The sequence below is a fragment of the Lissotriton vulgaris genome, chromosome 11 (assembly GCF_964263255.1).
Source record: "Lissotriton vulgaris chromosome 11, aLisVul1.2, whole genome shotgun sequence".
In the NCBI taxonomy this organism is placed as follows: Eukaryota; Metazoa; Chordata; class Amphibia; order Caudata; family Salamandridae; genus Lissotriton; species Lissotriton vulgaris.
The window spans coordinates 1,084,664,087-1,084,690,646 of NC_141699.1; the positions used below are offsets into that span (position 1 = coordinate 1,084,664,087).

Genomic DNA, 26,560 nt, shown 5'->3' on the forward strand with positions numbered 1-26,560 from the left:
TGCGTGTTGGATAGCCCTTAAACATTTGCACTTGAAACTTTTTCTCTTTGTAACGGAGGTCTGCGCTAGCTACTGATATAAAAGATTTGAGTAGACAAAAGAAATACTGCTCATCTTTTCTTTACTTACACAGACCCAACAATTTCTCACTGGATCTAGTCGCGCTACAAAATCAACCACAAACCCCAGAACAAAAACTATTAACCAGGTTCAAGTCACAAGGTCACAGATGTGGGTGTGGTGAAACATATCAGAAGAGAATTGGAAAAATAGAAAACAGATTGCACGTTATTGCTCAAATCATATTTAAACTAAGCCAAAGCAAGGCAATCAAAGGCGTAGGCGGCTTGGAGAGAAGACAACATACCTGAGATCAAAGTGTAACATCTCACACTGAGCATGACATAACATTTCAGTTTGTAGGCTTGATATCAGTAGCCGCTCTGTCCATAATACATGCACAGTTCAACAGAAAGCATTTCACAGCTAAGGTGATTTGCGACAGTCTGCATCAGATATTCGTAACAGCAGCTTTGTACTAAAAAAAACACTCTATTTTGTTCATTCAGCACAAGAATAGGCAAGGCAGCAGACTTAAGAGCCAAGGCAACTGCATATTAAAAGAAATCTCTGCTTGCAAATTAAATTATTTTTGTTTATTGCAGATCAGAATAAGATCTACTTTGGATAAGATATCACAAACTCCATTTTGGCTTGAATTTGCTCCAGAGTAGGAGGAAAATAACATCACCTGGCTTTGAGACTTACTCCCAACACCATCAGTTAGTTAGAACTGTGGGTATTAAGCTTTTGACCCCTGTGCACCCACATTAACTATCTCTAGCCGGGGCATTAGCAATTTCAAATATCTAATCCTCAAAGCGAATACACAAAAATCCAAAACCCATACACATCAAAGAACCAAATTTTAGTTACCGTATTTTCCGGCGTATAAGACGACTGAGCGTATAAGACGACCCCCCTACTTTTCTTGATAAAATGTAGGTTTTGTGATATACTCGCCATATAAGACTACCCCTCTTCCAAAGCAGTCCTGCATAGCCATTTTGAGAATTTATTTTGGGCTTATTAGTGATTCTAGCCCTCCTCCGTGACATGAATGTACCGTAATAACCCTTCTGAAATAACTGCAGCAAAACATTATGTACTGTATTGCCGGCGGGAACATTCTACAGTCCCCTTTCTATGGCCATGAACTGAGGAGATCATGTACTGACGCTCCTCTCCTTCCGATAAACGCAAGATTTATGGCTACATCGGAAGGAGAGAGAGACGCCAGATCAGCACATGTGCCCGCTGTGTCTTTGTCAGTCAGCTCTAGACTGAACAAGGGCCTCCCCTTGAGAGCCTGCTCCCATTGGCACTTCGGGGACTGTAAGAGACTGCGCAGGACTGCACCGACGCAGAGGCATATCCTGTGGCACGGCTGAGTGGCATCAGCACCTGGGTCGTGAAAGCGGAGCTCACCATGTCACCTTCTGGAGCGGAGCGGCACGACTACATAGCCGGTAAGTGTGGGACAACAGCTGAACCCAGGGACATACCTACTTAGCCATGACACACGGCGGGGGCACTGACAGGGTGCACTCCGATACCGAGCCCCAATCTGCTACGGCACAGGGAGTGCGAACACGCGCAGAGTGAAGCAAGAGCCCAGAGGCCATAGTGGAGGGCTCGTGGGTGTGATACTCGGAGTCAGTATTGGGGCCTGCGAGGTGGAGTGTTGCAAAACACAGAGAGCAGTGGGCACAACTGCAATTGCTGACTCAGTCCAAGTTCATTTCTGCTCCAATTTCAAAATCGGTGGAGCGTTGTTTCCACTCCCAAAAATGTTATTCCTGGCGTATAAGACGACCCCCGACTTTCGAGAACATTTTAAAGGGTTAAAAAGTCGTCTTATGCGCCGGAAAATACAGTACTTCACAAACGAATCAAAAAATCAAAATTTAAATTTTACTGGAAAGTTTGAACTTTAGTTTGGTGTCATTTCTAAAAGAGGAAGGAACACTACTCTACCATATCACTTTTCTTTTTCACATGCATTGCATGCTCTCTATTTTTTGCTGCACATAACAGTGCTTTAACTGAAGCCACCAATTGGCCATACTAGATTCAGTTTGTTGTACTTTAGTAGCTCCCACTAATCAAGCAAAAGATAAAAGCATAATTTTTAGCCTCCAATTTCAAATTCTTGCACATTTATGGAGAATTTAATGTTTCAATTTTGCCTTTTCATATATATTTACTTAATCTGCTGATAGAATTTAATTTATGAAATCGAAGCCGACTCACTGAGAAGGTGTCGTGGAGTAGAGGACCACTGACTGATGACATAACTACAAGCGGACACAGATGTTGCCGAATAAGACTTTGCAGGCACCAGACTAATCTGCTTTGGAAGGGGCACAGTGTTTCGCTTCGAATGGTGTCTCAGCCAAGGATGGAGTAGGAAGAAACAGATCAGAGGCGGCGCTGCCAATCTGGAACGGAGTGAAGTAAAGGTCTCAGGCACTGAGATAACTGGAGAAAGTGCATCAGAGGGTATCTTCATGAATAAGGATGGTGTTTCTTCCTCTTGTGCCTGAACCTCTTGTAAAGAGGAACTCGCATTTAGGAACTTGATAGTAGGCCAAGGCTCTAGCACAGAAACTAGCTCAGATGGAGAAGTGGCCCAGTCCTTTGGTACAGTCCTCTTCTTCCCATTACAGGAGGGTGACTGTGCTTCTTTTGTAGCCTCTGGAAGATCAACTCTGGGAACAAGAACAGGAATGAGTGCAGGACTGAGTCAATATTCTTGAAGAGTAGCTTAAACTACCTAACAGTGTTGCCATAATATCTTGACCTTTCTTTCCCAACTAACCGTTGGCTGCACTCGGGCTTAGAGGTCTCCTTACTTCAGGTTGTGAAAGGCACCTAAGCACCACAGACCCTCTTTCTGGAGTTGCTTCCTGGCAAAGGGTGACAGCAAGTTGCACAGGGTTTGAAGCTCACTGCTTTACGTGGCTCAAAATTCCTAAAAATAGACAAAATACTGAACAAACTATTGGCGCAACACTGGCACCTACAGATCCCGCATGTGTGGAGGTGTGGAAAAATAAGGTTCAATGTCATGGGTCATTTGTAGACTTAAAGCGTCACTTCCAGAGAAATCATTGGACATCACATGGAACTTCAAAGGGTAGCACCTAGAGCAGATGAAAAGTTACTCACCTGCAGTAACGATCTTTCTGGCGAATGCTCTACCTGCAGAGTCCTCACCTGTAAAAACAGTCCTCAGGCGTCAGACTGGATCCGAAAAACTTCAAAGCAACAATGTCGCCGGTAGAGGGTGCTAGACTCAGCCAGTCGAAAGTGATATCAGGTGACTTCACCGAGCCCATAAAGCAATCGCCCGACACATCAACATAATTTTTCCTCCAGTTACTTCTAAGCATTTAAGGAAAGAGGGCAGACTGACATAAATGAAGGAATGCAGTACCAAAATATTGCAACATGGGATCTTATTAACTTTCCCTTTAGCCCAGCCAACAAATGGAGAGGCGGGCATGTCGTTGATGAATTTGCAGGTAGACAGAGTATCCACCAGAAAGAACGTTACCGCAACTAAGTAACTTTTTCTTCTGATGGATACTTTTAACTGCAGATTCCTAAACTGTAGAAAAGATTTCACCGCAATACCATGCCAAGGAGAAGAGTTGATGGATGGTTAGACAAGGAAATCCTGCAAGACGGACCCAAATGTGACCATTCTTTTGCCCCACGCATCCGGGCAGAAATGCTTAGCAAAAGTAAGCAAGGAGGCCCACTTTGCTGCCTTACAGATGTCTGCTACAGGAACACCTCGAACGAGTGCAGAAATTGTTGATTTAGCCCTGCTAGAATGGGCCTAATGCTTTCCGGAGGCTCGCTCTTGTCTAAGGCGTAGCAGGTCTTGATGCAGAGGATGATCCGCCAAGATAGAGTCCTCGTCTGTATCAACGTACCCCTTTGGGCACTGCAGCAGCAGATAAAGAGTTGGTCACCTGACCGGAATTCCTCGATGCAGCGCAAGTAGTAATTAACTGCCCTCCAAGGACCCAACCATTTCTCCTCTTTCGTAGGATGTGGTGGAGGGTAAAATCTAAGGAAAGTTAATGACTGGGAAAGATGGAAAGGAGAGACCACCTTAGGGAGCAAAGCAGCCCTGGTTCACAACACCAACTTATCTGGAAAGAATGCAGAGAAAGGAGGACAAGAGCTAGGGGCCTGCAGCTCACTGGCCCTTCTAGCAGAAGCAATAGCAACCAAAACCACAGTTTTGTGGGTCAACATACGAAGAGTACAGCTGTGAAGGGGCTCAAACAGAATCCTCCTCATAAAGGTAAGAACCAGATGCAAGTCCCATTGAGGAACCATAAAGGGAGTTGGAGGAGAAAGATTGTCCAGGTCCTTAAGAAAACACAAGACAACAGGGGATCTATGTAGGGATGGCTGATCTCGAAGACCGAGGAACGCAGGCAAGGTGGCTAAATAAGGGAAAAGCACAAATGACAGTACTTGAAACAGTTTGGCCTGCAAGGGATTCACATCATTGTCCGTGCACCAGGCAACAAAGTTGCCCCATCTGCCAGAATAAGCATACTTGGTGCAGGGGCGTCACGCAGACAAGAGGACATCTACCAACTCCAGTGGCAGTGGAAAGGAGATCAGTAGTCCCTGCTCAATCTCCAAGCATTCATGTGGAGGTCCCTTTGAGTGTGGTGAAGGACAACCCCCGCCCCCTGACTGGGAGAGGAGGCCACCCTGAGGTAAAGGTGAAAGTGGGGGTGGGTCTTTGCGACTCTTCATGAGAACTCTAGGAATTAAGAGTATTGGTAGGTAGGGGGAGGAGGTTGTGGTTTGCGGGGTGTTTGGGGGAGAATGCATAGTGCAGCTACAAGTTCCATCTCAAATGAAACGCACCCCCAAAGGCTCCCCTCAATGGATACTGGAATGTGCATAACTGCTGGCATGGAGCATTTTCTGAGGAGGCAAATAAGTCCACCTGAGAAGTACCCCACTGGTCGAAGATGCCCTGGACTATTCCTGTCAGAAGACTCCACTCGTTATCGGCAAGAGGACGTCGCCTTGGACATTGAGAGGCCCTGCTAGGTCATTGCCGGTGAGCCAGAACCCTTGGTGGTGCGACCAAAAACAGTCTCAAACCTTCCCAGCAAAGAAAAGACCCTATTCCTCCTTGCTTGTTCATATACCACATTACAATTGTGTCCGTCAAGATGTGGACAGACCGAATAATGATGGAGGGGAGGAAGGCACCAGTCGAATCGCCTGCAGTTCTAGCAGGTTGATGTGAAGAATCTGCTCCTCCGGAGACCAGAGACCCCTGATCTTTAGATCCTCCAGATGAGCTCCGCAGCCTAGGATGCAGAAATCAGTCACTTCCACAGTCACGGCTTGAGGAGGAGTGAAGGCCATCATGTGAGTGAGGTTTGCCTCGTTTCTCCACAAAGTCCCCGCCACCACAGCGCTGGGGGAGATCACAATGGAGTGAGACAGGTCTCCCCCATATAGGTGCCACTGCCATTGGAGACACCACTGCAGGGTCCTCAAGTGCCAATGTGCATGTATGACGAGGAGGATGTAGGAAGCCAACAGATCTAGAGAACGCAGGCCTCAGGAAGGGACTCACGCCTTTTGTGGAAAGAATGATCCATCTCCTGGATGGCTTTGATTCTCTGGGACATAGTAGGGTGACCCTATGAACTGGAATCAATGGGAGGGACACAGGTGAGATTTAAGTTAATTTAAAAAAAAGTCCAAGTCGAACAGCAGAGCTGCTTTTGTCCGCAGATGGCGTAACTCTAGATTTAGTGAGCTTGCTCCAACGGTGTTAGCTCGACAAGCTTTAGTTCTGAGGGTGAAGGTCCTGTGGGAGACTGTGAGCGATGAGAAGACTTACCCTCTGGCAAGCTTCTTCTTTTTCCTTGTGTTTTATCTTCTTTTTGACCGAAGAAGATGGAAAGCAGGAACGGTGCCAAGAACGTTTCTGACATCTGTGTTTGTCCTTTGCCCTGCCATGAGTTTGTGCTCCCACTCCTTGGTGACCTTGGGATGCATGTTGAGGAATGAGGAGCAGGTATTCGAGTCATAGTCCCACCCCAAATACAACAGACAACCTGCGTGGGGATCCGTAATGGACATCGGTCTCTAACAATCCCCCAGGGTTTAAACCGAGACTTCTTGGGACGAGACATGGTACTGCAAAGAACTTTGAAAGAAAAATGCCTCAGAGTGAAGCTTCAGACCCGTGTCGAAGGTGAGGAAAAAGGAAACTGGTGTTGATGCGCCGGGGAAGGTGCTTTATGGCCTCAGTGACTCCACTGATGTCACTTCCAGCGCAGACTGAGTCCAGTGCCCTCTAACGGTGACCTTGTTGCTTTGAAAGTTGTCTGTATTCAGTCTGATGCTTGGGGAGTATTCTACTGGTTAGGAGTTTGTAGGTAGAAATGGCCATCAGAAGCGGAACATTTAATGAAGGAATCTGTGGAAGCGGGTATCCATTAGAAGGTGATTTTCATATTCCTATTCTGCCAGAACACTGTACATCATTTTGTACTGAAAGGAGAATACTTTAGTTTGTGTCCTTCCTTTTGTCCTCACTTCAACATCTTGAGTGTCTAACAATCGGCTGGCAGTACTAGAGGCACAGGAGAGATTTCAGTTTCTAAGGTTGTTTCGATACTAGAATCCGAGACAAAAAGTGGTACCTGCTCTACAACCAAACATATACATGCTGTAGAAAAGCATGTACTAACCAAGAGAATTCAGCCTCCTTCTCAACTTCATTAGAAATTGCTTATGAGGCACCAAAATGAAAGCAAACAAGACCTACATTATTGTCCAACAGGATGAATCTTTTGTCACAGATTTACCCTGTGGTATCTCAAGGCTTCTGGCCATTTGTTGGTGCCTTAAGATGGACTGAGGACAAGAAAACGTCACTGCTTTTTGAGAACTCTGGAGTCACCGAACATGCGACTGGATGATTTTTTTAAATTAAAACCAAGTTACATCAGGATTTTGTGTGGCAGTTGTCTGATAAATCCATTGAAAGGATATCATTATAATTCCCAAACTGCAGGGTGCTTTTGGTGACAGACACATCCCTGATGGTGAGAGGGTAACAACAGAGCATATAAGGAGAGGTGGTCTAAACTCGGACAATCTGATAATTCAGCAATTTAATGTATTTTAGGATGATGAGATTGCCACTGAAAACTGTCCTCTTTCCAATGAAAGATGTGGTACCACGGCAAAGCACTATGTCAGCAAGTGTGAGTGAGTAGGGTCCTTGCAGATGTGCAAGGGAAGATGTTAAGGAATCAGGCTATTCTGACAGGCATCTATGCTCATCTGCTCTGGGCCCTCTAAGCAGGAAAGAAAACACTACCTTTCTTCAAATGTCTCCTAACAAGTGGATCTTTCATTTCAATGTGGTTTCAAATCTTTGCAATGTTGTGCTCGACCTCTCCTGTGCAAGCGACTAGAACACAAAGGGACCATTTTTATCACCAGAGGTTTATTAGAGGAACAGGGTGTGTGGCACTGGTAAATTAGCTCCTCCTAAAATGTTAACTGTGTCCCATCTTATCCAGTCTGTACAGCTGCCAGTTTAATTCAGCTACTATTTCCAATTAGCACTGATAAAAGAAAAATTGGATCAGGAGAAGGTTCTTTATATGTCAGACAAAGAGAAGATGGGGAGACATCATTTTGTTATCTATGTAAGTGCTTCAGAGTATGTGGCTTTTTCAAAATGAGAGTCTACTGTACCAGGAGACACTGAATGGAAAATGTGTTGCACTTTAGAAATATTCATAAGATATTAAGAAGTATGATGCTCTGTATCAAGAAGTGCTATAGTCCTGTCAAAAAACACAAAATGAGGGAATATTTACACTTTCTACCAGGATTACAGCGGTTACTGCTGCTTTCTTCAGAGTGGTGTTTTAGCAGGAAATTTAAAAGACAGTCCCTCGATCAAGCCTTCACATCCAGATGGATCATATTTTTCTGACCTCCAATACTAGCGCTGAGGCTTTGTTGGATGATACTGGTTCAGTATATTTAAGTCCCTTTGCATAAAGAGTAGGACCAACAGAATGCGTTACTCTCCTCCAGTGATGTTAAGTTTTGACTGATATTATTTCTCCTGCAGATTCTTTATCCTTGTCCACGTCACCTCGAAGTCCTCCATTTTACACTCAAAGGGCTGGAAACTTCTCTTAGCCTGAGGGGGGTCCACTGAGAAAGGACGATTCAGGATAATTGCAAGGCTACATTTACTGATGCATGCAGATTGATGAGTGAGGCAACATTCACCCACATTCTTCGGGATGCAAAAGATGACTTTTCAATCCAATTTTGATCTCCTCAACACAGGGTTGGCATGAATGTTCTTTGGTAGCGCTCCAGTGAAGAAGGCCTTGAAGGATAGTGAAGGCCTAGAGGTGTAGCGTCATACAACAGTGGGATACCATTGAACCAGCTGTTCTGTGATTGAGGCAAAAGATTTCTCTGAGTCCTACTGTGTGGTTGGTAAATGTGAAGAAGGATCTGCAGTGGGATCACAGTACTGAAACAAAGTAATGTCACCAAAGTACACAACTTTTTTCGGCTCGTAAACTCTCTGCTGGGGAAGAGGCCGCAGGCGTGTAATGTTTGCACCCATTTTTCACCAGAAGTTGCCCAATGTCCTCTTGACCTGGCACAGATTTTCTGCTTGCTGGGCATGGTAAGAACTGCTGCTTTCAAGCCGTGGCAGTCCAATCTGTCACTTCTATATTGCCACATTCTACAATAATTTGTAATACACTCCATGGCCTTCCTCGCCCCTTGCCTTCTCCATTAATGGGTGTTTGACTCCCTCACCGGTATCCAGAGTCACACTTTCCATTTCAGTCCATGGTGCCTCTTCCACCTTAGTCATTCACCCAAGATTGTTGTTGCTCTTGAGAGATTTTCTTGAAATACTCTTTTTCCTGGTTGATGGTGGGTTGCAGGGGGTAGGGCTGTTGTGTGCGAGGGTTTGACTTCGCATCACCATGTACTTTCCGGTCCAAGATGTAATCTTCACATTCGCCACATAACTTTCTTGCATATTGCCATTCTCTTCCCTTGAAGGGACCGGTGTTTCAGTCTGCTTTCTGCCTTATTTTGTTCATCCTGGGATCAGACAGCAGAATGAAACAGTGCCGTACAAATAGAGCAGCAGTACACTGTGCTCCTTAACCTGGCCTGAGCATACTTTTGCCACACTGCTGTCAAAGGTTACATTCAGACTTTCTGAAAGTCAATCCTGGGCAAACAATTAAGATATCCCATGCAGTCCTGCTGTGTACTGTTGTCTTCAACCTTTAATAGGGTATGCAGTCTTTACCAAGCAGATAAGTACCAAAAGGGCCGCTTTTTTGGTAATATACCACTCTGATACTTTAAACTTAAAGGTAATTAAAAGGTAAAGGTATGGGCAAGTGTAATGGAGGCTTGAGGTAAAGGAAGGTATGTGATTTTAGGGTTGAGGGGGGCTAGAGGTGAAGGGTTTTTAGGGTTATGGGTATGGTTTTTGGGACTAAGGGGCATTTAGAGTTCATGGCAAAGTTAGAGGTAAATGGGGTAAGGGTTGTTAGCGTTCAGGGGTCAATAGAAGTAAAGGGAGCCAAGTGGTTTTTAAGACTGAGGGGAGGATAGTGGTGAAGACAGGTTAGTGGTATTAAAAAAAAGGGGGGGGGCAGGATTTAAAAGGGGGGGCGGCAGGATTTAGGGAGGTTACACCTCTTCCTCCCCAAAACAAGAAAAAGGATATTTTGTTAAGTAATTGCTGCAAAATAGTTTCAAAATGTTGTGTTATATATATATATAAAAAAAAATATCAGGCTTTCCAAAACCATTACATAGTAAAGCCTAGCGTTGTAAAGCTCCAATGCGTTGAAAAAGTCAGTGCATTATAACACGTGTGGAGTAAAGACCTGCACTGTCCAGTCTGGCATGGACTTTAAATGCTGATCTGTGGACTATGAAGCGAGTTTGTAGCAGATCTATCATCCAGGCATGAACAACAGCCCACATGAGAATAAATAGTTACCTGCATCCAAAATGCCCTGAGCGAGGATTGCCCCAAATTTGGCCATGACATCATCATGCTTATCGTTGATGACCTTGGAATACAGCTGACGGAACTGGACAACCTGAGGGGCAGAAGAAAAAGGACAGTTTTTAGATCATTTCAGCCACAACACAATGAGTGCCATAATATGATCATGCCGCTTGAGCACCGCATCCCGTGGAAGCCTCAAAAGCATAATCCTTAAACAACGCTCACACCTTCTTGAATTCTGGTTGTGGGCAGCGCAGTTCCCAGCACAATGAATGTATGTCCTTATTCCGCTGTTTTTCTCCCCGCAGGGAATCACAACGCGGTCGTGACAACGATTGCGTTGTGATTCCACATACCATTACTCCGCAAGTTGGAACAACGACTTGTGGAGGGGGGGGGGGCCCTTGATGTTGGAATAGTATAATTTACTATTCCAACTCCGGTCTGTGCGGACACTAGGGAAGGTGTTGAATTTTTAAATCCAACACCTCACCCCACCCCCACCCCCCTCCGCAAGTCGTTGTTCCGACTTGCGGAGTAATGGTATGCAGAATCACAACGCGGTCATTGTCACGACTACGTTTTGATTCCCTGCGGGGAGAAATATTCGTGGTAAACGCTGTTTACCCAGCACAATACATGACTGACTCAAGAAGCAAAGCTATCCAGCATATGGAGATTGTTCCCGCGGCCCCAAAAGGAGCTAAATACTCTGGAGAATTAGTTACGATATGTGAACAAAGGCCACAGGTCAGACAATTTGTTTTCATTTATTTTTCTTAATCAACTACTTCAACTAAAGCTGTGCACGTGTAGTGGAAAAGGGTACCTGCCCAAGGTAAGGAAAAGTATCAAGTAATTAATTGCTTCTCATCTCCAATCCCTTCCATTAACACCCACTAGAAAATGCTTCTTTAAAAGCAATTCACAGAACAGCAATTCCCAAGGGATGAAAAATAGAAGACCCTAGAATCGGTCTCCAACATAAGGCTACTGTGAATCCAAAGAAGCCACAGAACAGTGGAGGTATTTCTAGTCCTAAGCCGGCAGAAGATAAGTGTGGTCTTGGGTCAACACACCAGGTTCACCTATGTTTAATACCAAAGGTCAAAATAATCTACAATATATTTTGTCAGGAACTTCTCGTTCCAACTGCAGGCTGAGGTCTTTTCTGTGTTTCGAGGTCAGTCTGGGTGAAAGGTTGAGTAAGTTAACTTTGCTCTTCACTCAGTTTACCAACTTGACTTGAGGGATGAAGATTCCTGTCTTACCACAAGTTTCTGCAAGAGAATCGTCTGGCTTTTATTTAATTTTATGACACTTTTTCTCACCATAAACCTACTCTTAGAACAAACGTTTTATGGATATTTACTTATTTTTTAACTTTAAAAAGTTTGTGAAGTTTAAAAAGATGGCAAACTGTTTTAAAAACACCCTTCATGATAATGTGGAGGAAAAACCTTTGACAAGCCGGACATACGTAACGGTGGCGCCTGTTGGATCCACAAACGTACTTTGCTTTTAGTTATTAGCGGAGGTACATCGAGGATGAGAAGATCCGCAAACTTTGACCAACAGGCCCAGGTAAAACTGTCTGTAGCCAAGTCCTAAAAAGGGAGGAAAAGTCCTTGGGAAGGAGGGTCTAAGATCCTTCTAGAAAGAGAACAGGAGCGATCTACAGATTCAAGACTCGCCTAGTTGGGCTGAGCAATGATATCCCTGGGTTTACCCTAAATAAAAAAGACTGACACTTACTGTTCTATGTGGGTCTTTGAACATAGACAAAATAAAAATAAACTGATCTACTTTAAGCTGCCCACAGAGTTACTGGAGTACCGACAGCAACCGACCCATATATTCATGTTACACATGCTAGCCAACAGCGCTAGGTGAGTAATGAGAGCCGCCGTCCCAACACTCCTATTACGCACGACAACCAACAGGGTTAAATGTGTAATGAGAGCCACCTTCCCAACACTCATATTACGCGCGACAACCAACAGAGTTAAATGTGTAATGAGAGCCACCTTCCCAACACTCCTATTACGCGCGACAACCAACAGAGTTAAATGTGTAATGAGAGCCACCTTCCCAACACTCATATTACGCGCGACAACCAACAGAGTTAAATGTGTAATGAGAGCCACCTTCCCAACACTCATATTATGCACGACAACCAACAGGGTTAAATGTGTAATGAGAGAGACACCTTCCCAACACTCATATTACGCACGACAACCAACAGGGTTAAATGTGTAATGAGAGCCGCCGTCCCAACACTCATATTACGCACGACAACCAACAGGGTTAAATGTGTAATGAGAGCCGCCGTCCCAACACTCATATTACGCACGACAACCAACAGGGTTAAATGTGTAATGAGAGAGACACCTTCCCAACACTCATATTACGCACGACAACCAACAGGGTTAAATGTGTAATGAGAGAGACACCTTCCCAACACTCATATTACGCACGACAACCAACAGGGTTAAATGTGTAATGAGAGAGACACCTTCCCAACACTCATATTACGCACGACAACCAACAGGGTTAAATGTGTAATGAGAGAGACACCTTCCCAACACTCATATTACGCACGACAACCAACAGGGTTAAATGTGTAATGAGAGCCACCTTCCCAACACTCATATTATGCACGACAACCAACAGGGTTAAATGTGTAATGAGAGAGACACCTTCCCAACACTCATATTACGCACGACAACCAACAGGGTTAAATGTGTAATGAGAGCCGCCGTCCCAACACTCATATTACGCACGACAACCAACAGGGTTAAATGTGTAATGAGAGCCGCCGTCCCAACACTCATATTACGCACGACAACCAACAGGGTTAAATGTGTAATGAGAGCCGCCGTCCCAACACTCATATTACGCACGACAACCAACAGGGTTAAATGTGTAATGAGAGAGACACCTTCCCAACACTCATATTACGCACGACAACCAACAGGGTTAAATGTGTAATGAGAGCCGCCGTCCCAACACTCATATTACGCACGACAACCAACAGGGTTAAATGTGTAATGAGAGCCACCTTCCCAACACTCATATTACGCACGACAACCAACAGGGTTAAATGTGTAATGAGAGCCGCCGTCCCAACACTCATATTACGCACGACAACCAACAGGGTTAAATGTGTAATGACAGTCACCTTCCAAAATTCATATTACACAGGCCACTGCCTTTAGAAGCCGCTTTATTCGGATTCATAAATACACACATATTTAGAATGTGAACTTCCATAATTAACAGCCCAATTTGGGACCCTGATACCCATGTGAAAAATCGGGCACTTGGAACTTACAATGCATTATTTCCAACCTCTCTGCACCATAAAATGACCCAGTCTGATATGTAGGAATCCATGATTCCTACAGATAATAGATTTGTGATTATTACGGAGTCTATTTTTCTTACATTTCCTAATATTGTGAGACTTTTATTGCAGCGTGCAGTAGGCAGCGCAGGACTTGAATCATACCTATAAACCGCCCCTAAGTTCACACATACCTTTCTCTGGTAACTTTATCTCATCCACACTTGATCCCATCAGATGCAACATTCTGGAGCAGGGCCTCGATGAAGCATGTCATGTGGTGCGAGTCCTACAAGAAGCCCTACAGGGGTGTCAGTGCCGGGTACTACGAGCGCGGGTGAATTCCATCTCACTGTCCGCAGAGACTTGCCCTTATGGAATAGGTTGAAAGTTTGGCTAAAAGAGATGGCTGTTTTAAAGTATTTAGGTTTTTTTTTTAAGTAAGTAGCACTACCTTGAGCAGTGGAACTTTCTAACGAACAATAACCAAAACATGGCAACAGTGAACTACAGGGGTGATGGGAACAGGATGCGGGGCAGGGCAGCGAGTTATTTATGGTTTGATGGGATGACCAGGGAGTTAATGCATGTTCTCTTAACCTTATTAGTGAATCTCTTATTCGAGGTTTGATGGGGTGACCAGGAAGTCAATGCAAGTTCTCTTTAACTTCTTTGTGAACAAGAATTTACTGAAAAGAGTTTACTCTGATGGAAAGTATCAGACGAACGTGAAAAAGAAACCAAGGAATGCCCTTGTTAAATCTCATATTTGTATGGTCAAGAAAGAAGTTCACATGTCACTTTGTCCATCCTCGGATGCCTATAGAGAGCAGAGGGCGCCAGGCCTGGGATTCCGAAGACACTGGGTCATCACAGATGTGGCTTAACATGCGGACGAGGAGAGCCGAGGGAGTAGAGCCAGAAGCCATGTTCAGAACCGGCATCTTCCAACATTAATACTCCAGTTTAAGAAGCTGCCCGGGTCCCTCCCGCTTCTCCGCTGCCTGCACCCTTAAGATGCACCGGACCTGGAGCCATGACGGTCCTCGTGCCTTAACAATGCTCCGTCACGTGCCTCATCGGGCGGGATTTACTGAGTAATAGAATCTGCAGGGAAGCAGACACACGGCAGCAGGCTGCTAATGTCCGCGCTGGCGCCTGGAGTCTGGGCCGCCTCGGATGCACCGGACACGGCTCTGGCGGGATGCGAGGGGGGAGCCTGGAGCGGGAAGGGGGCAGAGGGAGGGCCGGGAGGGGGCGTCCATCACCGCCAGTGTCACTCTGGAGCATGAGACAGGCAGTGCTCTCGGTTCTTAGGGTGTCTCGGGCCCCCTGTTCAGTGTAGTATATAGTGCGAGTGATGTGCCGACGCTCACACGTTACAACAATAAACAGAGTGGGCGCAGGCGTCATTACTGGAAGTGCAGGGCTCTGGACCCCGGGCTAAACTTTCACTACTTAAAAGCTCCAGGGGGTGCCCAGTACAGATGGGGTCACAAACAGTCGCCACCAATCCACAAATTACGTCAGCCGGAGCCGACAGGATCACAACAGTCACCGGCAGAGCGCGGGTCACCTGCTGCGACCCTTGGCCTCTGACTGCAGCGACCACCCTGGGGAGGATGGACATTTGGTAAACCACAGGATGTGACAGAGGCACTGACGCCATCACTGGGGCGAGGAGCTTCGGGGCCGAGTCTGATTGGTTGCCCATTCTGGTGGCACCCAGATATCCCTGACAGGGTCGAGCCAGCACCCCCTGGGCTGCAGCAGGGGTCAGGGGTCAGGGGTGGGAGACTCCTCTCCAGAGACACAATGAGCATTCCAGCAGGAAGGCTGGCACCAACCCCGGGATGACCAGGGTGGTACCTTCATGCACTCTTGTGGAGACCAGTGCAGTAGCCGTCAAGCGTACCAAGCTGCAGGAGCAGCCTGTACACCTCCGAAGGGTCTTCATGCACTCTTGTGGAGACCAGTACAGTAGCCGTCAAGCGTACCAAGCTGCAGGAGCAGCCTGTACACCTCCGAAGGGTCTTCATGCACTCTTGTGGAGTCCAGTGCAGTAGCAGTCAAGTGTACCAAGCTGCAGGAGCAGCCTGTACACCTCCGAAAGGTCTTCATGCACTCTTGTGGAGTCCAGTGCAGTAGCCGTCAAGCGTACCAAGCTGCAGGAGCAGCCTGTACACCTCCGAAGGGTCTTCATGCACTCTTGTGGAGACCAGTACAGTAGCCGTCAAGTGTACCAAGCTGCAGGAGCAGCCTGTACACCTCCGAAAGGTCTTCATGCACTCTTGTGGAGTCCAGTGCAGTAGCCGTCAAGCGTACCAAGCTGCAGGAGCAGCCTGTACACCTCCGAAAGGTCTTCATGCACTCTTGTGGAGTCCAGTGCAGTAGCCGTCAAGCGTACCAAGCTGCAGGAGCAGCCTGTACACCTCCGAAGGGTCTTCATGCACTCTTGTGGAGTCCAGTGCAGTAGCCGTCAAGCATACCAAGCTGCAGGAGCAGCCTGTACACCTCCGAAAGGTCTTCATGCACTCTTGTGGAGTCCAGTGCAGTAGCCGTCAAGCGTACCAAGCTGCAGGAGCAGCCTGTACACCTCCGAAGGGTCTTCATGCACTCTTGTGGAGACCAGTACAGTAGCCGTCAAGCGTACCAAGCTGCAGGAGCAGCCTGTACACCTCCGAAGGGTCTTCATGCACTCTTGTGGAGTCCAGTGCAGTAGCCGTCAAGTGTACCAAGCTGCAGGAGCAGCCTGTACACCTCCGAAAGGTCTTCATGCACTCTTGTGGAGTCCAGTGCAGTAGCCGTCAAGCGTACCAAGCTGCAGGAGCAGCCTGTACACCTCCGAAGGGTCTTCATGCACTCTTGTGGAGTCCAGTGCAGTAGCCGTCAAGTGTACCAAGCTGCAGGAGCAGCCTGTACACCTCCGAAAGGTCTTCATGCACTCTTGTGGAGTCCAGTGCAGTAGCCGTCAAGCGTACCAAGCTGCAGGAGCAGCCTGTACACCTCCGAAGGGTCTTCATGCACTCTTGTGGAGTCCAGTGCAGTAGCCGTCAAGTGTACCAAGCGGCAGGAGCAGCCTGTACACCTCCGAAAGGTCTTCATGCACTCTTGTGGAGTCCAGTGCAGTAGCCGTCAAGCGTACCAAGCTGCAGGAGCAGCCTGTACACCTCCGAAGGGTCTTCATGCACTTTTGTGGAGACCAGTGCAGTAGCCGTCAAGTGTACCAAGCTGCAGGAGCAGCCTGTACACCTCCGAAAGGTCTTCATGCACTCTTGTGGAGTCCAGTGCAGTAGCCGTCAAGCGTACCAAGCTGCAGGAGCAGCCTGTACACCTCCGAAGGGTCTTCATGCACTCTTGTGGAGTCCAGTGCAGTAGCCGTCAAGCATACCAAGCTGCAGGAGCAGCCTGTACACCTCCGAAAGGTCTTCATGCACTCTTGTGGAGTCCAGTGCAGTAGCCGTCAAGCGTACCAAGCTGCAGGAGCAGCCTGTACACCTCCGAAGGGTCTTCATGCACTCTTGTGGAGTCCAGTGCAGTAGCCGTCAAGCGTACCAAGCTGCAGGAGCAGCCTGTACACCTCCGAAGGGTCTTCATGCACTCTTGTGGAGACCAGTACAGTAGCCATCAAGTGTACCAAGCTGCAGGAGCAGCCTGTACACCTCCGAAAGGTCTTCATGCACTCTTGTGGAGTCCAGTGCAGTAGCCGTCAAGCGTACCAAGCTGCAGGAGCAGCCTGTACACCTCCGAAGGGTCTTCATGCACTCTTGTGGAGACCAGTACAGTAGCCGTCAAGTGTACCAAGCTGCAGGAGCAGCCTGTACACCTCCGAAAGGTCTTCATGCACTCTTGTGGAGTCCAGTGCAGTAGCCGTCAAGCGTACCAAGCTGCAGGAGCATCCTGTACACCTCCGAAGGGTCTTCATGCACTCTTGTGGAGTCCAGTGCAGTAGCCGTCAAGTGTACCAAGCTGCAGGAGCAGCCTGTACACCTCCAAAGGGTCTTCATGCACTCTTGTGGAGACCAGTACAGTAGCCGTCAAGCGTACCAAGCTGCAGGAGCAGCCTGTACACCTCCGAAGGGTCTTCATGCACTCTTGTGGAGTCCAGTGCAGTAGCCGTCAAGTGTACCAAGCTGCAGGAGCAGCCTGTACACCTCCGAAAGGTCTTCATGCACTCTTGTGGAGTCCAGTGCAGTAGCCGTCAAGCGTACCAAGCTGCAGGAGCAGCCTGTACACCTCCGAAAGGTCTTCATGCACTCTTGTGGAGTCCAGTGCAGTAGCCGTCAAGCGTACCAAGCTGCAGGAGCAGCCTGTACACCTCCGAAGGGTCTTCATGCACTCTTGTGGAGACCAGTACAGTAGCCGTCAAGCGTACCAAGCTGCAGGAGCAGCCTGTACACCTCCGAATGGGCTTCATGCACTTTTGTGGAAGCTGAAAAACGTCGAAGACTTAAGGTGCCATATCACAACATCCAGTGTCCTGAAGTGGGGATGTTGATCCGAGGTTATATCCCCCCCCCCCCCTCTGAGGAAGGTACTGTTGAAATGGGTAAACACGATGTCAAGTAGTACCATCATGTACTCTCCACTACTCATCTAAAGAACGTTTAGTCAAGAGAATAGCGAACATATGTCAGCTATTTATGGCCATCATAAACCTAAGTCACCACATGATGATATTTACACCAGTTCTCGGACTTTAGGAAATTATATATTATCTGCCCTGAAGAGGTGACAATAGACTGTTTTACTTCATGAAAAAAGCGTTGGCAAATCCCTGTTTTCCAAATTATTGAACTGTGTGAAAAAGAATATAACATCCTTGTAGCCTGCTGCCGTAGGCCAAACCGCCTATTAAAGACCCACTCCAGCGTTGCAGGCCCGCGCCGAAGGTCCTTCCAGGATTGCGGCTGCTGCACACTACACAGAGGTCCATGGGACGCGAGTAGCATAGCTCGCCAGCTACTCTCCACAGTGATCTGCCCCTGGTTCTCACCTTTCTGAACAGCGGGGTGCCCAGGGGGAACGATTTGCAGACCTGGGCAAGTGCCTGAGAACATACAATCTGGAGGTGATACATTTGACAGCATTTTCAAATACAATGCATGAACAATTTTTAGAGAGTTGAAGGTCTTTGTTTTATTAACAGCCAGAGTCGTGCCTTAAACAGGGTGGGTATGAGGTCAGTTTCCCAGGTAGCTCTGAGGAACAAAGGTAGATGTTGTTACCTTAAAGTAATCATGACTGAATGAAAGCACTCACAGCTATTATGGCTGCAACATCCCACTTTGATGAGGTTTCAGAGATGGTAGATTCACCTTTAAGGATTATAATAGAACTGCTGGACGTCTTGGGCACCTGAGTTTCTAGAGCCATCTGATAGCAATGTTAAGAATAAGATAATTTACAGCGAAAAGGAAAAGGTCATTGGCCAAAAGACCATTTTTCAGCATCTCGGAGTAAATATTCTGGGGTTGCAGGTAAAAGCTTCAATTTAAGGGGGTTAAATGGTAAATACGCAACCAACATCTACAATCTAATAGACAGAAAGGAACAGGGACACACCAGCTCTCTGCTCCTTGAAACGTTATCAATCTGCCTCACTGAATTCCTCACTGACCTCAAACTCGATGTCCCAAGCTAGAAGATTAGTATACCCCAATCTTTCCTTTTGCAGACAATGCAGTGCTACTCGCTCCTGCAAAAAACTCAATGCATTGCTGGCAATCTGGATTCGCGCATTTCCGCCAAGACAGGAAACTTACCTTTACTACGGAAAAAAATAAAATCATGATCAACACAGTAGAAATTATATCCACTTTTCATATTTACAGCAAACCATTTGAACGAGTACCTGGGCATACGTATTGATGATAACGCAAGGTGACCTGGGATCAACAAGCCACTGCAATACGAAGATTCCCAACTAAAACTGGCAATCGCTTAATCAAGCCGGCAATAACCACCTATAAATCTAAAGCTCTTACAGCTAGTCTTTATGGAGCGGAAATATGGATCTATAAAAAAAAAATGTCAATTTTCAAAGAAAAAGCCCTTGGGAACCGTGTAAGGATTGCTCTTAATCAGACAACCACACTATCAAGGCTATACTCCTACTTCAATCATATATGATCCCCTCGCAATGACCCAGAGAAATTAATCAGTGCAAAACACAGTAAACAAGCATTGGGAATGCAATAGGTCTCGCATTAGGAAAGTTTGAGCGATTGGTATTGTAAATGACACTTTTTTTTATTTGTGCTGGTTTTAAAAATAGCAAAATTAATAGCTTTGTCAGTTACAATGTCAATAGTTAACTTTCGCAAATGTGACACCTATAGCATTTGTAATGCAATGTGTGTTGTATTTACATGAATTAGATGTATTGATATTACAAATAACAATGGCTTTTAATTTTGTAAATAATTAATACTTAAATAAAAATTATTGTAATTTATAATGGCAATAGCTTAAACGGTTGTAAAGAACTTTTGTGAAGATTATGTTCAGTGTATTTTATTGTGACGAAAATCCAAGAACATTGCATTTGCACCTACACACACACAGAGCCACACACAAATATATAGATGTGGTGGTTGTGGTGATTGTGGATGTGGTGGTGATGGTGGTGGTTGTGGTGATTGTGGATGTGGTGGTGATGGTGGTGGATGTGGTGATGGTGGTGGATGTGGTGATGGTGGTGGATGTGGTGATGGTGGTGGATGTGGTGATGGTGGTGGATGTGGTGGTGGTGGTGGTGGTGGTGGTGGTGGTGGTGGTGATTGTGGATGTGGTGGATGTGGAGGTGGTGGATGTGGAGGTGGTGGATGTGGAGGTGGTGGATGTGGAGGTGGTGGATGTGGAGGTGGTGGATGTGGAGGTGGTGGATGTGGAGGTGGTGGATGTGGTGGTGGTGGATGTGGTGGTGGTGGATGTGGTGGTGGTGGATGTGGTGGTGGTGGATGTGGTGGTGGTGGATGTGGTGGTGGATGTGGAGGTGGTGGATGTGGAGGTGGTGGATGTGGAGGTGGTGGATGTGGAGGTGGTGGATGTGGAGGTGGTGGATGTGGAGGTGGTGGATGTGGAGGTGGTGGTGGATGTGGTGGTGGTGGTGGATGTGGTGGTGGTGATTGTGGATGTGGAGGTGGTGGATGTGGAGGTGGTGGATGTGGAGGTGGTGGATGTGGAGGTGGTGGATGTGGAGGTGGTGGATGTGGAGGTGGTGGATGTGGAGGTGGTGGATGTGGTGGTGGTGGATGTGGTGGTGGTGGATGTGGTGGTGGTGGATGTGGTGGTGGTGGATGTGGTGGTGGTGGATGTGGTGGTGGTGGATGTGATGGTGGTGGATGTGATGGTGGTGGAGGTGGTGGATGTGGATGTGATGGTGGTGGAGGTGGTGGATGTGGAGGTGGTGGATGTGGAGGTGGTGGATGTGGAGGTGGTGGATGTGGAGGTGGTGGATGTGGAGGTGGTGGATGTGGCGGTGGTGGATGTGGAGGTGGTGGATGTGGAGGGGGTGGAGGTGGAGGTGGTGGATGTGGAGGTGGTGGATGTGGAGGTGGTGGATGTGGAGGTGGTGGATGTGGAGGTGGTGGATGTGGATGTGGTGGTGTGCGTGGTGGTGGTGTGCGTGGTGGTGGTGTGCGTGGTGGTGGTGTGCCTGGTGGTGGTGTGCCTGGTGGTGGTGTGCCTGGTGGTGGTGTGCCTGGTGGTGGTGTGCCTGGTGGTGGTGTGCCTGGTGGTGGTGTGCGTGGTGGTGGTGGTGTGCGTGGTGGATGCGGTGGTGGTGCATGTGGAGGTGGTGGATGTGGAGGTGGTGGATGTGGAGGTGGTGGATGTGGAGGTGGTGGATGTGGAGGTGGTGGATGTGGAGGTGGTGGATGTGGTGGTGGATGTGGAGGTGGTGGATGTGGAGGTAGTGGATGTGGTGGTGGTGGATGTGGTGGATGTGGTGGATGTGGTGGAGGTGTTGGATGTGGAGGTGGTGGATGTGGTGGTGGTGGATGTGGAGGTGGTGGATGTGGAGGTGGTGGATGTGGAGGTGGTGGAGGTGGAGGTGGTGGATGTGGAGGTGGTGGATGTGGTGGTGTGCGTGGTGGTGGATGTGGAGGTGGTGGATGTGGAGGTGGTGGACGTGGAGGTGGTGGACGTGGAGGTGGTGGACGTGGAGGTGGTGGACGTGGAGGTGGTGGACGTGGAGGTGGTGGACGTGGAGGTGGTGGACGTGGAGGTGGTGGACGTGGAGGTGGTGGACGTGGAGGTGGTGGACGTGGAGGTGGTGGACGTGGAGGTGGTGGACGTGGTGGTGGTGGACGTGGTGGTGGTGGACGTGGTGGTGGTGGACGTGGTGGTGGTGGACGTGGTGGTGGTGGACGTGGTGGTGGTGGACGTGGTGGTGGTGGATGTGGTGGTGGTGGATGTGGTGGTGGTGGATGTGGAGGTGGTGGATGTGGAGGTGGTGGATGTGGAGGTGGTGGATGTGGAGGTGGTGGATGTGGAGGTGGTGGATGTGGAGGTGGTGGATGTGGAGGTGGTGGTGGTGGTGGATGTGGTGGTGGATGTGGTGGTGGTGGTGGTGGATGTGGTGGTGGTGATTGTGGATGTGGTGGTGGTGATTGTGGATGTGGTGGTGGATGTGGATGTGGTGGATGTGGAGGTGGTGGATGTGGAGGTGGTGGATGTGGAGGTGGTGGATGTGGTGGTGGTGGATGTGGTGGTGGTGGATGTGGTGGTGGTGGATGTGGTGGTGGTGGATGTGGTGGTGGTGGTGGATGTGGTGGTGGTGGATGTGGTGGTGGTGGATGTGGTGGTGGTGGATGTGGTGGATGTGATGGTGGTGGATGTGATGGTGGTGGAGGTGGTGGATGTGGATGTGATGGTGGTGGAGGTGGTGGATGTGGAGGTGGTGGATGTGGAGGTGGTGGATGTGGAGTTGGTGGATGGGGAGGTGGTGGATGTGGAGGTGGTGGATGTGGCGGTGGTGGATGTGGAGGTGGTGGATGTGGAGGGGGTGGAGGTGGAGGTGGTGGGTGTGGTGGTGGTGGATGTGGATGTGGAGGTGGTGGATGTGGAGGTGGTGGATGTGGAGGTGGTGGATGTGGATGTGGTGGTGTGCGTGGTGGTGGTGTGCGTGGTGGTGGTGTGCGTGGTGGTGGTGTGCCTGGTGGTGGTGTGCCTGGTGGTGGTGTGCCTGGTGGTGGTGTGCCTGGTGGTGGTGTGCGTGGTGGTGGTGGTGGTGTGCGTGGTGGTGGTGGTGGTGTGCGTGGTGGATGCGGTGGTGGTGCATGTGGAGGTGGTGGATGTGGAGGTGGTGGATGTGGAGGTGGTGGATGTGGAGGTGGTGGATGTGGAGGTGGTGGATGTGGAGGTGGTGGATGTGGAGGTGGTGGATGTGGAGGTGGTGGATGTGGATGTGGAGGTGGTGGTAGTGGATGTGGAGGTAGTGGATGTGGTGGTGGTGGATGTGGTGGTGGTGGATGTGGTGGATGTGGATGTGGTGGATGTGGTGGTGGTGGATGTGGTGGATGTGGTGGTGGTGGAGGTATTGGATGTGGAGGTGGTGGATGTGGTGGTGGTGGATGTGGAGGTGGTGGATGTGGAGGTGGTGGATGTGGAGGTGGTGGAGGTGGAGGTGGTGGATGTGGAGGTGGTGGATGTGGTGGTGTGCGTGGTGGTGGATGTGGAGGTGGTGGATGTGGAGGTGGTGGACGTGGAGGTGGTGGACGTGGAGGTGGTGGACGTGGAGGTGGTGGACGTGGAGGTGGTGGACGTGGAGGTGGTGGACGTGGAGGTGGTGGACGTGGAGGTGGTGGACGTGGAGGTGGTGGATGTGGTGGATGTGGATGTGGTGGTGTGCGTGGTGGTGGTGTGCGTGGTGGTGGTGTGCGTGGTGGTGGTGTGCGTGGTGGTGGTGTGCGTGGTGGTGGATGTGGTGGTGGTGGTGGTGGTGGATGTGGAGGTGGTGGATGTGGAGGTGGTGGATGTGGAGGTGGTGGATGTGGAGGTGGTGGATGTGGATGTGGATGTGGTGGATGTGGAGGTGGTGGTGGTGGATGTGGAGGTGGTGGTGGTGGTGGATGTGGAGGTGGTGGTGGTGGATGTGGAGGTAGTGGATGTGGTGGTGGATGTGGTGGCGGATGTGGTGGTGGATGTGGTGGTGCTGGATGTGGTGGTGGTGTGCGTGGTGGTGGTGGATGTGGTGGTGGATGTGGTGGTGGTGGTGGTGGATGTGGTGGTGGTGGTGGTGGATGTGGAGGTGGTGGATGTGGAGGTGGTGGATGTGGAGGTGGTGGATGTGGAGGTGGTGGATGTGGAGGTGGTGGATGTGGTGGTGGTGGATGTGGTGGTGGTTGTGGAGGTGGTGGATGTGGTGGTGGTGGTGGCGGATGTGGTGGTGGTGGATGTGGTGGTGGTGGATGTGGTGGTGGTGGTGGATGTGGTGGTGGATGTGGTGGTGGTGGATGTGGATGTGGTGGTGGTGGATGTGGTGGTGGTGGATGTGGTGGTGGTGGATGTGGTGGTGGTGGATGTGGTGGTGGGTTGATGTGGTGGTGGGTTGATGTGGTGGTGGTGGCGGATGTGGCGGATGTGGTGGTGGTGGATGTGGTGGTGGCGGATGTGGTGGTTGTGGATGTGGTGGTTGTGGATGTGGTGGTTGTGGATGTGGTGGTTGTGGATGTGGTGGTTGTGGATGTGGTGGTTGTGGATGTGGTGGTGGTGGATGTGGTGGTGGTGGATGTGGTGGTGGTGTGCGTGGTGGTGTGCGTGGTGGTGGTGGATGTGGTGGTGGATGTGGTGGTGGATGTGGATGTGGTGGTGGTGGATGTGGTGGTGGTGGATGTGGTGGTGGTGGATGTGGTGGATGTGGAGGTGGTGGATGTGGAGGTGGTGGATGTGGTGGTTGTGGAGGTGGTGGTGGTTGTGGAGGTGGTGGTGGTTGTGGAGGTGGTGGTGGTGGCGGATGTGGTGGTGGTGGTGGTGGATGTGGTGGTGGTGGTGGATGTGGTGGTGGCGGATGTGGCGGTGGTGGCGGATGTGGTGGTGGTGGATGTGGTGGATGTGGTGGTGGTGGATGTGGTGGTGGTGTGCGTGGTGGTGGTGGATGTGGTGGTGGTGGTGGGTGTGGTGGTGGTGGATGTGGAGGTGGTGGATGTGGAGGTGGTGGATGTGGAGGTGGTGGATGTGGAGGTGGTGGATGTGGAGGTAGTGGATGTGGAGGTGGTGGATGTGGAGGTGGTGGTGGATGTGGAGGTGGTGGTGGATGTGGAGGTGGTGGTGGATGTGGAGGTGGTGGTGGATGTGGAGGTGGTTGTGGAGGTGGTGGTGGATGTGGAGGTGGTGGTGGAGGTGGAGGTGGTGGTGGAGGTGGAGGTGGTGGTGGATGTGGAGGTGGTGGATGTGGAGGTGGTGGATGTGGAGGTGGTGGATGTGGATGTGGTGGTGGTGGAGGTGGAGGTGGTGGTGGTGGTGGAATCTGCTGTGCGGCAGACAATATTTCTCTACCTCCCCTGCGTTCTCATACATGCAGTGGTCAGCGCCTTGCCAGAAGTCGTGCTCGGCTGGATACAGTTCATCAGAAGCTCGCAGTCATATTTCTCTGAATCCAGCTGCTGACTGTACAGGTCTATAATTCCCACACCATTTTTGGACACAATAAGTCTCAGAGGTGTCTGGGTTGGTGACTGCACGTTGCATGGCTCAGGAATACTGCCATGATTCACTGGGGCTGAGACTACAACCAGAAAACGTATATTTATCCATCAATATATATCTTTATATAGCGATAGATTTTTTTCACCTTTTGTTTGTTTATACCACTCAGCGAGCAACACAGAGACTTATGCGAACATTGCGAAGGAGTTTACACAAGTAAACACAGCAGCACAGAGGCTTCAGTGTACTTTGTAAGTTAATATACAGCAGTAAACCACGAACGATAAGAGGTCAGGTAAAGAAACAAGACGGAGGGAAGGCAGAGAAGGGGGAGGGAGGAGAAATGCGACACGGCGGGCAGGGGAGGGGGCGGAGCGGGGAGAGGGTGTGAAGCAGCAGGGGCCTTTGAAGTGAAGCTAAGCTTCACTTCAAAGGTGTGGGAGGAGTGCGGCTGAGGGAACAGACGGCGATTTGATGATGTGCACGCGCATTTTAGGTCAATGCGCTTGAGCATTGACCTAAAAGCCACGGGCACAGCACCAAATCGCCCAGTTAGGTAAAGTCTGTTTAAGACGCTATAGTCTCGCTCTGCTCAATGCGCTTGCGCATTGAGAGGCGAGACCTAAAAAGTTGCATACATTTTATTCCCTATGTTGTAGCTAGCAACTTTACACATAAAAATGCCTTAATACACAGTAAATGATTAAAAACATTAAAAAAACAGTACTAAAAAAGTGGGATAAAAAAGCGAGCAACAACAATAAGTTCCAAATCAGGAAAGAACACAGTAATGAAATATGTCAGTATGTAAACAAGGCTTTTGCACAATACAAGATAATTGTTAAAATGATCATAAAGCAACTGTTTACATTCCTTGAATATCCGTGATTATTTCCATATAACCAAAGCGTCGACGCGTTTCGGTCGGTCCAATCAGATATACACCCCACCTTCTTCAGGACAAACAATTCTTCCCACTCAAGGGTTCACTTTATCCACATAAACTATGGTGTCAAAACTTCCACTGGTGCATAGACAAATTAAATATTGTCACGTTACTTAAAATATCATCAGGGATTGTAGAGCCGCCGGCAGAGCACTACTTCAGCGATAAAAAACGGCTCTCCACGTCACTGTAAATGCAGCCCAATGATGCAGCCCAAAGAAGCAATATTTAAGGGCCTTTGAGCTCTATAGCAACGAAGAGGCGCACCATCACCCTTCTCTTGTTGTAACGAAGATATAAAAACCCGCTCAAATACGAACAATAACGCGAAATGAATAGCTGAATCTCTGGGAGTCTGACACAGGGTGGAATTCCTCCGTATACGTCAGTGAATGTAAAAAAAATTGCCTGAACTACAAGTACCAGAGAACTGCTTTTTAAGTCACATCCTCTGATTCGG

The 26,560-nt window shown here is 48.8% G+C and overlaps 1 protein-coding gene across 1 annotated transcript in view; it reads right to left on the minus strand.

The window, feature by feature from the left end:
• PSMD1 (proteasome 26S subunit, non-ATPase 1) overlaps positions 1–26,560 on the minus strand; it is a 241,841-nt gene that overhangs the window by 20,819 nt on the left and 194,462 nt on the right. The window contains exon 19 of the mRNA XM_086944562.1: positions 10,145–10,247. Coding sequence (XP_086800688.1) covers positions 10,145–10,247 — 103 coding nt within the window. The remainder of the gene's footprint in view (positions 1–10,144; positions 10,248–26,560) is intronic.